At 38.9% G+C, this 12,957-nt stretch overlaps 1 protein-coding gene across 6 annotated transcripts in view; it reads right to left on the reverse strand.

Annotated features, from left to right (window-relative positions):
- LOC126336272 (muscle-specific protein 300 kDa-like) overlaps positions 1–12,957 on the reverse strand; it is a 199,689-nt gene that overhangs the window by 111,902 nt on the left and 74,830 nt on the right. For all 6 annotated transcript variants that reach the window (XM_049999771.1, XM_049999782.1, XM_049999792.1 and 3 more), the window contains one exon: positions 5,042–5,115. In XM_049999771.1, coding sequence (XP_049855728.1) covers positions 5,042–5,115 — 74 coding nt within the window. The remainder of the gene's footprint in view (positions 1–5,041; positions 5,116–12,957) is intronic.

Consider the following 12,957-nt stretch of genomic DNA (forward strand, 5'->3'; position numbering starts at 1 on the left):
TGCTAAAACCATGGTGCATTAGTTTTCCTCATGTGTGTCTCTGATGAACAGTGCTCTGTGACTGGCAACATGGCAGGATATTTAGCCCAGTATTCCCGGCAGCAATCTTTGCTGGTGTGCACTGTTTACCCACCATATGTTATTCCATAAAGGCAAATAACCGGCTGTACCCTTGCCTCTCATAAACCAATGTCATCTCTAACACACCCTAGTAAGTCCTGTGTTTTATTGGGCAAGCAGAAGACAACTGTTACTTGATGCTTTTTGAGGATGTACTTGATTTTGCTGAGAGACACTGGTGTATAGTTGAGGCTGCCTCTCTCCATAACTTTGTCCGTCCCCCACAAGTTTTACTGTAGTTATGGGACAGAAGGAACACATGCTGACACATACCTTTTAATGTGACAAATCGAGGTTTCCCTATTGGTTAACAAGATACATAATTCTAACTCAACACTATAAACAACTTTTTACTGTGTAGTTATAATTGTATTTATCGTCATGGCTAAATTTTCAACTTACAATTTTAACATAACCCATAATTTACTATAGGAAATACTTAAACAGAAATTTAGTTCAAGTCATAAAATGACATACTCAGTTATTCAAGGTGTAAACAGTTATCCCTTGCCTGAGACTGGAGTTGTGAGTGTGAAATGCAGAGATACAGAGAGAGAGAAAGAGAGAGTGTGTATGTGTGTATCTATTCTTGACAAAGGCCCTACTGGCTGAATGCTTTATTTGTCACTGTCTTTCTGTTGTGCCTATCTGTGACTCAGCATCTCTGCTATATGGTGAGTAGCAACTTTTCTTTTCCTATTATTGTTACATTTCATCATGGATTTTGCATTGTTTCATTTCCTATTATTCAGTACTACTTGAAATGCTTTTCCTTCTGATGATAAAGCTTTAGGAATCTAGTCCTAATATCAAAGGGAATTATAACTATTATTAATTTCCCAAGAAAATTTACATATTTCAATTTTAATTGTTAATGAGATTTATTTTACAGGCTACATTGTGGTGTGTGTCTTAGGGTAATTTATGTACCACAGTCACTTCCTGTTTGCCGCTCGCTCACAAATGCTTCACGGAACCAATATATTGGTTAGCTCTTCTAGGAACATACCCTCTCAGAACTTTTAACAGTAAGCCACACAGTGATGCAGAATGCATTTCTTGTTGTGTTTGGCACTGGAGTCGGCTGAGCATCTCCGCGATACTTTTGTGCTTACGAAATGAACTTTTAATGAAATGTGCTGCTCTTCTTTGGATCTTCTCTATTTCCTCTGTCAATCCTATCTGGTACAGATATTAGGTTGATGAACAATATTCAAGTACTGGTTCAAAGTAGGTTTTGTAGCCTACCTCCTTTGTGGGTGGAGTACATTTCCTGAGCATTCTTCCAACGAATTTCGATCTGACATTTGCTTTATCTGCTGTTAGTTTTGTTGTGTCATTTGTCACAGACAACACACCAGGCGTGTCTATTCATAATTCTGAGGTTGGTATCAGATGCTATGAGTACTGCCACCAGTGACAGCCACACATCGGTTGCGTTGTTTCAGTTGCCTGAGACTGCAAGAGAGAGTGTGAGTGTGAGTGTGTGTGTGTGTGTGTGAGAGAGAGTTTGTATTGTTGACAAAGGCCATTGGCCAAAAACCTTAAGTGTGAAAATCTTTGTTGTGCCGACCTGTGACTCAGCATCTCCGCTATACAGTGAGTAGCAACTTTCCTTCTGAGATTATTGTTATTTCATTCATACTTTGATGTATTAAATAAGTTGGAAGAGGCGAAGTGGTGGATGTAATTTGTGAGAATAACTGAAAGGCTGATCACTGACAAGATGAAATATAATGTGATAATTGCATGTGTGCTGATCTAGCGACAATGGTGAATAGTTAATACTTGCAGTAAACCGTTAATGATGATTACAAGGATGTGGGGTAATTTACTAATGATGATTAAATGAATAATTAATGATAATGATAAGTTGCTACCTACAATGAATACCATCTAAAAGGAAATTAGAAACAATTTCTGACAGACATGAATGTTACAGTTAAGAGAGAATTTAAGAAAGAGACAGAGTGTTAATATCACTAAAATAATGTAGAAATTCAGTCTTGGAATAATGTAGATGATGTAATTAACAATTTTTACTATCAACGTTCTTTTACAGCATGTATTGTGCGGTCATGTTTCAGCTTTTGTTGCACCACTCGTATTATTTGGAGTTAAGATGAGGGTGAGCTAACAAAAACCAAACAAATGCACATGCCTATCTTTCCCCCCCACCCCCCACCCCCAATGCGCGCACGTAAAAGTGAAGTGGGGCAGCACATGTGTGAGTGAAGTGGGGAAGCAGATGAGAAAAAGATAGTATTTGAAAATAAGCCTACTTCAGGAACATTTTGAGCCATTTCAGGATAACTTGCTGGTCATGTAGTGACTAACATACCAGGGGCAGATGGGGGAAGCTTTTGAGACACCTTCTGAGTTCTGTATCAACGAAAACATAATGTAATTGGATGGTTAAAAACATTCAACTCACCAAGCAGTGGCAGGAGAACACACACTTAAAGATATTGAAATTTGCACACTTTCAGAGGCAGTGGCTCCTTCTAGAGAACAGTTGGAGGAGATGGAAGATGGGTGATGGAAAAGGATTGGTGATGTGAAGGAAATGGAAATGGGTAGAGTTCACATAAGTCACCCAAAACCCCGGGTCATAAGAGACTTACTGGATGAGATGAGAACTTTGTGTTCTCCTGCTACTGCTTCTTTTTTAAAAGTCATTAAATTACATTAACTTTTGGGTTCTGGTGTAGTGGAAACGGACTACATGTAAAAAGAACTGGAAACAACTAGAATTAGTGCATAATCCTTAGTTTTTGTGGTCATCAGAAATGACCACAATCTTCCAGTGGCATTTCTGTTCAAGTTCAATCAAAAAGAACTCAACAGAACTTCCTGGAAATTTTCAGAAGTGAATGGCTGTCTTGAGGGCATTGGAAGAAATGGAAAGACGGGGAGAAGGGCAGAGGGAGGATATGTGTATGGCATTTTCATACGTTTAGTTCATTTCTGGGCATCTATTTATTGATTGATTGATTTATTTATTTATTTCGTGTTCCGGTGATCCATGTTGTGAATACATCACAGGATATGGAACGTCTAGCTAGTGAGAATAGCACTTCTTAGTCCACAGACACCTCTCATGAGATTTTATTTTATAATTTGTATGCTATATATTATACATTTTAAAACATACAATAACATTACGTTGATTTTCTACTAGAGATGGCTTTTCCTGTCTACACAAGACTGTGACACACAAGTACCAAGGTAATGCCAGGTAAATAGGTAGTTTATACAGCTTGGCCTCCAAGTTGTCAGTAGGGTAGACTTCTAGTCAAATGTGCCCTTTGATATCAGATTTAAATATCTGCATTGCAAGTGGACTCATATCACAATATTTTGTTAATTGCCTTGGATATGATTCTTCTTTGATTTGCTCACGGTTTCTAGTGTTTGGGGGCTACAGTCCAACACAATATTACTAATAATCTAAAGAATTTACAATGGAGATATTATCTACTACTACTTGTGCTGCACTTTCCCTGTACTTTATTTGAAAAGTAAACTGACTGTACCAGATTCCATGACTCAATGAGATTCAGCAATGTCATTCTCTTGGAAAATCAGTCAAAACAATATTGAAATCTGCATGCAAAATGTGCTTTATGTCTTAAGGACTGACATTGGCACAGTGAAGTGTCTGAAGTTTTAAAATGAACAGGGAAATCAGCAGTAGATGCCACTATCATAAGTCTTTCCCTGAAAATTCAAGAAGCAATGTACATCCCCCAAACATTTGATATATATATAGTGGTTTAATGTAGCAATACTTTTGAATGAAACATTAAATTTGACATAAATTGCCACTATTGTGAGTTGCAAAGTGTTCCTCATGATGAATCTGGTCTGAAATATTGCTCCAGAGGAAATCTTAATAATTTATTTCCAAGTATATGAAGTTCTGATATACAAATGATATCTGAGAAGGTATGTTACCATCTTATTCACTTTGCCTCTAATTCCCCCATGTTGACCAAGCCTTCTGATCTGCACTACTCCATTCACTAACTTCCATCAAGCAGGAATACCAAACAACTGATTCTACCCTAAAAAAAGGTCTAGTCATCCTAAAAATTATCACACAAATTTATCTTCATGTAAGTCCAGATCCTCCACAGTATAATTAGTTATGAGCTACAAACCAGCCCCTCACTACCAATCCTTCTTAGCAAAATCCTTACACAATACTTTTAAGTCTTGTCACATTATCTCACCTGTCTGCCATCTAGCAGTGAAATCTCCCTCTTATTAAAGTTTATACTTACCTAAAGCTTCCTTGTAATACTGGAAGTTCTTTCCTGCTTCTATCACTACTATTAAATAAATTAATGAATTAGTTTTCATAATTAACTGGAAGTCTCATTCAGCTATTTACTTGTAAGATCTCTTCTTATTTCATTAAATTTGAATTAAAATATTTTAAAACTTTATCATGAGAAATGTGAGAGCTGTTGTAGATTCTAGAGTAGAAGACTTGAAATGAACAGGCTTTGGAGCAAAAAGGTGGAGATTGGGAACTGGTATTTGGAGAAAGGTCTTTAGGAAGAGAACGTGCTATTGCAGTTTTATTATGAACATTAACAAATGGTGTTAGCCATCTGTTCATCTGGTGATGAGACTTTAGAAGTTTGAACTTCATTTAACTACAAACAAAAAAGCCATAAAATGAGTACATCACATAACTTTTCTTAATTCTTGGTCGATAAATGTAAACTGACTAAGCAATTGTTTTCTCGAGTAACTTTAAAAATTGGTATAGCAATCATTAATAAAAGTACATAAATTCAAGGATTGAGGGGTGTGTGTGCATACCACAGAAAGAACTACTGAAGAAACTGTACTTATTGTAAACGCAAATTTGGCAGTAATGAATGTTTTTTTAATTTTTTTTTTTACTTACTCTTCATCATCCAAAAGGCACACTGCTACTCCTTTTTTCAATTTTATTTTATTATTTTTGTCTGAACCATTCCTCTGTAAATACAACAAGAAAATGTGTAAGTAAAAAAGTAGCAATGATGTGTTTTTAAATAAGTGAGTGATGAGTGTAAAAGGATTTGGAGAACTGCAAAAAAGTATAACAATAGTAAACTGACTATAAAATTACAGGCAAAAAACGTTTCTAGAGTTTGAATAAACATACCAACTTTTGAACCACCATATATATATTGCTTATTGGCACTCTACATGATGATAATAATTTCAAAGGAAAATTGTAGTCACAAAATTCTTAAATTTGCAAAGAGACAAATGAACTGGACTTTCCTTTAAGAGGTCAGCTCCTATTATAGCCAAATATATATAACCACACCCTCTCCTTCCCTCTTTCCTGATGAAGCAACCTTGGGTTGCGAAAGCTTGAAATCTGTGTGTGTGTGTGTGTTTTTTATTGTGTCTATGAACATACCAATGCCTTCTCGTTTGGTAAGTCACAGCATCTTTGTTTTTATGTATATTTTTCCCACATGCAATGTTTCCCTCTTTATATCTACACACACACACGGACACACACACGGACACGGACACACACACGGACACGGACACGCAGAAAGTCGAAAAAAAGGAAAAACTGTAGGGGTAGAGAGATGATAATGAAGGGGGTGTGCTCACTCAGAACCCCTGTTAAGACAGACAGCAGGCCCATATCATTTGTTAAGTGATAGTTGTCACCTGGTCTCTGAGACCATAGTAAGTTCAGTCCAGCACCTGGTACAAAAGTTGGAGAATTCCAGCCTTACTCAAGGAGTTACAATAAAGTTCACAATCTGCAAATTGTCCTTAGAGAATGATCATCCCCCCCCCCTCAATCTGAACAAAGTAGAAGACTTAAACCAGGCTCTTTGAAGGCTCTGTGACAATATAGACTTTGGCATCCTGGATAGATATGAACCTAGCAGAAAAGTTCATGAGGACTAGGACCCTCTATGGTGTATAGATACTGTAAAGAAACTCTGAACATCACAAAGATTACTGCATGATAGATGTAAAATGAAACATAGGGCTTTACATAGGGAGAAGCCAAATGTAGTGCATCTGGCTCTCAAAAGGCAAAAGCATGAAGTTGTCAATGACTATCACAACAGTATCTTATTGGAATACCTCTCACAAAACTCAAATTCTAGTTGTACGTGAAGGTTTTAAGTGGCATAATGTTAGTGCACCATAGGGCTGAGAACTGTAAGGACCCTCTATGAGTCATGCATGCACTACACATCAGATATTTAGCTGAATGTCTGTGGAGTTCACACAAGGTTTTTTTTTGGCATATGTGATTCTGCTGAATCCAGAAAATGATAGCTGTAGTGCAAGACCCACAGGAATGACCCTCCTCTTCCCACTCCCACCCCCACCCCCATCCCCACCCCTAACCCTACATACACACACACACACACACACACACACACACACACACACACACAATCTGATTAAAATCATATTGAACAACTAACAAAACATTCAAAATAAATTTTCCACAATTTGAATTTGTAAAAAGCAGTGGAGTTTATATTCCAGGTACAGAAAACCAGCTAAAATCTGGAACAATCAGCAGTGAGATTTTTGGGCTTATGCATGTGTACTGAGAAATGCAAGGTCAATTGGGAATGGTGATTACATAAGTGTTTCAGTAGACATGAAACAAACTGGCAAAGATAGAAATTGGAGCTGCATGTAAAATTGTTTTGGCAAGACTCAGTATCAAATGTGAGCCCAGGTTAAAAACTGGGCACTTCCACCAATTACCACCCAACTCCAGTTAAAAGTGATAAGGTTGGAGATACCCTGAACACACTAACTGGAGGAGATTTCAATCATGCAACAGTCGAAATAACTGCAAATGCCTTCTCTGAAAACTAGCCATTAGCCAGGGGGCCATATATGATTGAATTATATTTAATCTGATGGAAACAAAGAGACTTGACCTCTTTGAGGATGCCCACATTGCAAATTGTATCAGTGACCGTCAGACAGTTGTAGCAACAATGATTACTAAAGCACAAATGGCAACCAAAAGAAGTATAAATATGCACATCATGTCACATCTGAAAGACAAACTTTAAAACTAACCCTGGCCAGGGCCAATTAGAAGCAACACTGGCTCAAATTTAAAAGAAAAGATGACCATTTTCTGGATAGACATGAACCTAGTAGAACAGTCCAGGCTCCATAATATACAGTTGCTGTAAAGGAACTTTAACAATTATTACTGTGTACAATGTAGAAAAAGACAGATCAACACTTACTGTAGCACTGTGGCCTGACTTGCTGGAGTTGGCAATCATGTGTGCGTGAGGTGTGATTTTGTGAATAAATGGAGTGCGTTTCTCTTTTCCCGACGAAGGCTGTGGCAGAAAGCTTATGTGTAAGTGTCTTAATTGTGCCTGTCTGCAACTTAGTGTGTTATCGTTACAGTCAGTAGCAATTTATCTTCCCCTACATTGTTGATATTCCTACCTGGAGTTTCCATTGTTTAAATGTTACTGTATAGTAGGTAAAACATGAATCAGAGATCTGTATACAGGGAGAACCTGAATCTAGAGTATTTGGCTCTCAGAAAAGCAAATGAACCTTCAATGACTATTTTAGCAGAATCTTATCAAAACATCTCTCACAAAACTCAAATCCTGGTCGTATTTAAAGGCTGTAAGTGGCACAAAAGTTAGTGCTCAGATGCTCAAGAATGACATGAACCATAATTGAGAGCAGCAAAGCAAAGACAGATTCAAAATGTTCAAATGTGTGGAAAACCTAAGGGACCAAATTGGTGAGGTCAACGGTCCCTACACTTACACAGTACTTAAACTAACTTATGCTAAGAACAACACACACAACCATGCTTGAGGGAGAACTCAAACCTACAGCAAAAAACAGAATCGGAAATGGTGACCATTTTCAAATGTTCCCTTACAATGGAAGATAGAGGAGTACTGTGCCAATTTAATTCTCACACCACTGCAAAGATGACTGATGCACTCTGATAAGCCAAAACATTATGACCACCTGCTTAATAGTGCTGGTCCATCTTTGTGATTCTATGGGGCAAAGATTAAAAAAAGCCCTTGCTTGATAGGTTTATGGAGGTATGTGGCACCAGATGTTTATGCACAGGTCATGTGATTTCTATAGATTACAAACTGGAGGTTTATGGGTGCAGAGTTGGCACCCAAAAACTTCCCAGATGTGTTCCACTGGGAGCAGATCAGGCTAGTTTGGTAGACAAACATCAATGTGAGATCACTATCAAGCTGTTCAAATCAATGTGGCACATCTCTGGCATTATGACAGGGACAGTTATCCAGCTGGAAGTTGCTATCAAAATCAAGGAAGACATTTAGCATGAAGTGATCTGGGCAGTACACAATAATGTTCACACAGTCCGCAACTGTTATGGTCCCTTCAACTATTAACACGTGTCCCATGAAAGTCCAGTTGAATATCCCCCACAGTATAATATTGATGTTGGTCGGTGAGGCCTGGCACGAAGTTGGCATTCCAAAACACCCCAAAGGTGCTGTATAGGATTCAGGTCCAGACTCTGTGGAGGCCAGTCCATTACAGGGATGTTACTGTCGTGTAACCACACCGCCACAGGCCGTGCATTATGAACAGGTGCTTGATCATGTTGAAAGATACAATTGCTATCCCTGAATAGCTCTTCAACAGTAGAAAGAAAGAAGGTGCTTAAAACAGTAATGTAGGCCTGTGCTGTGATAGTGCCATGCAAAACGACAGGGGTGCAAGCCCCCTCCATGAAAAGCACGACCACATCACAACACCACCACCTCCAAATTTTACTGTTGCACTACCCATGCTGGCAAATGATGTTTACCGGACATTCACCGTACCCACACCCTGCCATCAGATCACCACGTTGTGTACTGTGATTCGCCACTCCATACAACATTTTTCCACTTTTCAGTCATCCCATGTTTATGCTCCTTACACCAAGCGAGGTGCCGTTTGGGATGTACCGGCAAGATGTATGGCTGCTCGACCAGGAAATCCAAGTTTTCTCACCTCCCATTTAACTGTTGTAGTGCTGCAGTGGATCCTGATGCAGTTTGGATTTCCTGTGTGATGGTCTGGTTAGATGTCTGCCTATTACACATTATGACTCTCTTCAACTGTCGGCAGTCTCTGTCAGTCAACAGATGAGGTCGGCCAGTATGCTTTTTTTGTGCTGTACGTGTCCCTTCTTGTTTCCATTTCACTATCACATCGGAAACAGTGGACCTAGGGATGTTTAGGAGTGTGGAAATGTCGCACACAGACATATGACATAAGTTACACCCAATCACCTGACCATGTGTGAAGTACGTGAGTTCCATGGAGCACCCCAATCTACTCTCTCTCAATGTCTAATGACTACTGAAATCGCTGAAATGAAGTACTTGGCATTAGGTGTTTTTGTGATTTGTTTGCTAAATCTACTCCCAACTCACCAAATCATATACACAGTACTGAAGTTAAATAAAGCTGAGAAAATATTGGTTGGTACAGGGGAAATCATTTGGATAGAGGTGAAGAAAGCCTTTTTTTTTACGATGATATATTTTCTTAATAGATCCATAAACAAGAAATGAAGTTTTAGACAGTAAACAGCATATGAGAGGCATCTCGAATTAATGTTTCAGACTAAGGAACATTTTTGCCAGTCGGCATAGATAATGTTGGAGGCAGAGACATTAAAATTCCGTGGGTTACCATGCTTCTTTAAGTTCATTTGTCTTAGCTTATCTGGGCTCTGAGCACTGTGGGACTTAACATCTATGGTCATCAGTCTGGCTTATCTGGATTTTGTGCTACCTTTTATCCTATCATTTGATGCTGACAATATTGCTGTCATCTGCATTTTGAGTGAAATACAACACAATGAAGAAAAACCAACTGGCTACAAATCATGCCAACAGAATCGACTGTGCCAAATGCAGCACAACAAAAAATGAACTTCTGGCCATGGTTTTTGGCATTCATTACTTTCGGTGTTACCTACATGATCATCAGTTCACAATAATTACAGATCATGTAGCTTTACTATGGCTTTTGAGTATAAAAGATTCTAGTGCCAGACTTGTTACATTTACATTTACATTTATACTCCGCAAGCCATCCAACGATGTGTGACGGAAGGCACTTTACGTGCCACTGTCATCACCTCCCTTTTCCGTTCTAGTCGCGTATGGTTCGTAGGAAGAACGACTGTCAGAGCCTCCGTGCGCGCTCGAATCTCTCTAATTTTACATTCGTGATCTCCTCGGGAGGTATAAGTAAGGGGAAGCAATATATTCGATACCTCATCCAGAAACGCACCCTCTCGAAACCTGGCGAGCAAACTACATCGCGATGCAGAGCACCTCTCTTGCAGAGTCTGCCACTTGAGTTTGCTAAACATCTCTGTAACGCTATCACGGTTACCAAATAACCCTGTGACAAAACGTGCCGCTCTTCTTTGGATCTTCTCTATCTCCTCCGTCAACCCGACCTGGTACGGATCCCACACTGATGAGCAATACTCAAGTGTAGGTCGAACGAGTGTTTTGTAAGCCACCTCCTTTGTTGATGGTCTACATTTTCTAAGGACTCTCCCAATGAATCTCAACCTGGTACCCACCTTACCAAAAATTAATTTTATATGATCATTCCACTTCAAATCGTTCCGCAAGCATACTCCCAGATATTTTACAGAAGTAACTGCTACCAGTGTTTGTTCCGCTATCATATAATCATACAATAAAGGATCCTTCTTTCTATGCATTCGCAATACATTACATTTGTCTATGTTAAGGGTCAGTCGCCACTCCCTGCACCAAGTGCCTATCCGCTGCAGATCTTCCTGCATTTCGCTACAATTTTCTAATGCTGCAACTTCTCTGTATACTACAGCATCATCCGCTAAAAACCACATGGAACTTCTGACACTATCTACTAGGTCATTTATGTATATTGTGAAAAGCAATGGTCCCATAACACTCCCCTGTGGCACGCCAGAGGTTACTTTAACGTCTGTAGACGTCTCTCCATTGATAACAACATGCTGTGTTCTGTTTGCTAAAAACTCTTCAATCCAGCCACACAGCTGGTCTGATATTCCGTAGGCTCTTACTTTGTTTATCAGGCAACAGTGCAGAACTGTATCGAACGCCTTCCGGAAGTCAAGGAAAACAGCATCTACCTGGGAGCCTGTATCTAATATTTTCTGGGTCTCATGAACAAATAAAGTGAGTTGGGTCTCACACAATCGCTGTTTCCGGAATCCATGTTGATTCCTACAGAGTAGATTCTGGGTTTCCAAAAACGAAATGATACTCGAGCAAAAAAACATGTTCTAAAATTCTACAACAGATTGACGTTAGAGATATAGGTCTATAGTTTTGCGCATCTGCTCGACGACCCTTTTTGAAGACTGGGACTACCTGTGCTCTTTTCCAATCATTTGGAACCTTCGTTCCTCTAGAGACTTGCGGTACAAGGCTGTTAGAAGAGGGCAAGTTCTTTCATGTACACTGTGTAGAATCGAACTGGTATCCCGTCAGGTCCAGTGGACTTTCCTCTGTTGAGTGATTCCAGTTGCTTTTATATTCCTTGGACACTTATTTCGATGTCACGCATTTTTTCATTTGTGCGAGGATTTAGAGATGTTAGATGGGCCTTAAAACACTATGAATATGTCACAAGTCTGGCACGTTAAATAAGAATATCCTGAGTAGGAAAATTGAGATCGTGCAAGAAGACAACATGCTTACAGAGGAATTAAAAAAGCACAGGAACTCTATAATGATCATAAGAAACTGGCAACCACAGCAGCTTTAATAGCAAGAGATAACATTTTATATATGAAAATGTAGTGCACACTGCGATAATGTCATGATTGCATACAGGCATGTCATAATGGGAAAAGCACCACACTAGTTCACACTGCAGGCCATTATTATTGGTGGCCACAAAAAAAAAGAAAAATATAGAAGAACTCATTCAAAATTGTCTCCCTCTAAGAGAGTGCAAGGGTGAAGACCAAATATACCTCTTCAAAACTCTACCTGGGGCAGTAGAACCTTCTGAACTTGTTGCACTTGATATTGTGAGACAGTTTCCCATAACAGCTCAAAATAGACAAGTTTTACCCATAAGTGACCATTTCTCTTGCTATCTTATTATGATATCTATTGAAAATATGATCGCAGAGACAGTTGAGAAAGCATCCATCGCTCATTTATTACTACCATTTTGGAGTCCAGAGGCATAACAACACACCGAGAGACAAGCTTTAATGATCAAACTTATGGTACAGGTATGTCGGCTACTTAAAAAAGTGGACAACTACACCATTTCACTCTACAGCCCATGTTACCCATGCACCTAAGGTAGAATGACAAACTGGTTCACATTGCCCAATTACATGATGCATGTGGGATAGTCCTCATGTGAATCCATGCAGGTGCACTAGACGTCAATACTGTGTGAATCTTGAAGAGGACTGTAATAAAAATTTCTGAGAGCTGAAGGTTCCTACTTATAAATTAACTGTTTTTATTTTTGTTATTATTTATTACGTAACTGTTCTTCTCTTATGTAACTGTCACAGAATTATCTTATTACTGTTCTGAATTATGGGCTGAACTATTCAGTTTATATTATGGCACTTGATAGCACAAGAATATATTTATTATTTAAATTTACATTTATACAAAGTTTGCACAAGGAGGACGCATTTGTTTTCAGTGCTTTTGCCTTCCAGTGCCTGTAACTCTTAGATTAGAGCACACTAACAAGGACAATGGTGAAAAGCCAGACATTGTTGAGTTCAACCCTGGCTGGGAA

Source organism: Schistocerca gregaria, chromosome 1 (assembly GCF_023897955.1).
Source record: "Schistocerca gregaria isolate iqSchGreg1 chromosome 1, iqSchGreg1.2, whole genome shotgun sequence".
Taxonomy (NCBI): Eukaryota; Metazoa; Arthropoda; class Insecta; order Orthoptera; family Acrididae; genus Schistocerca; species Schistocerca gregaria.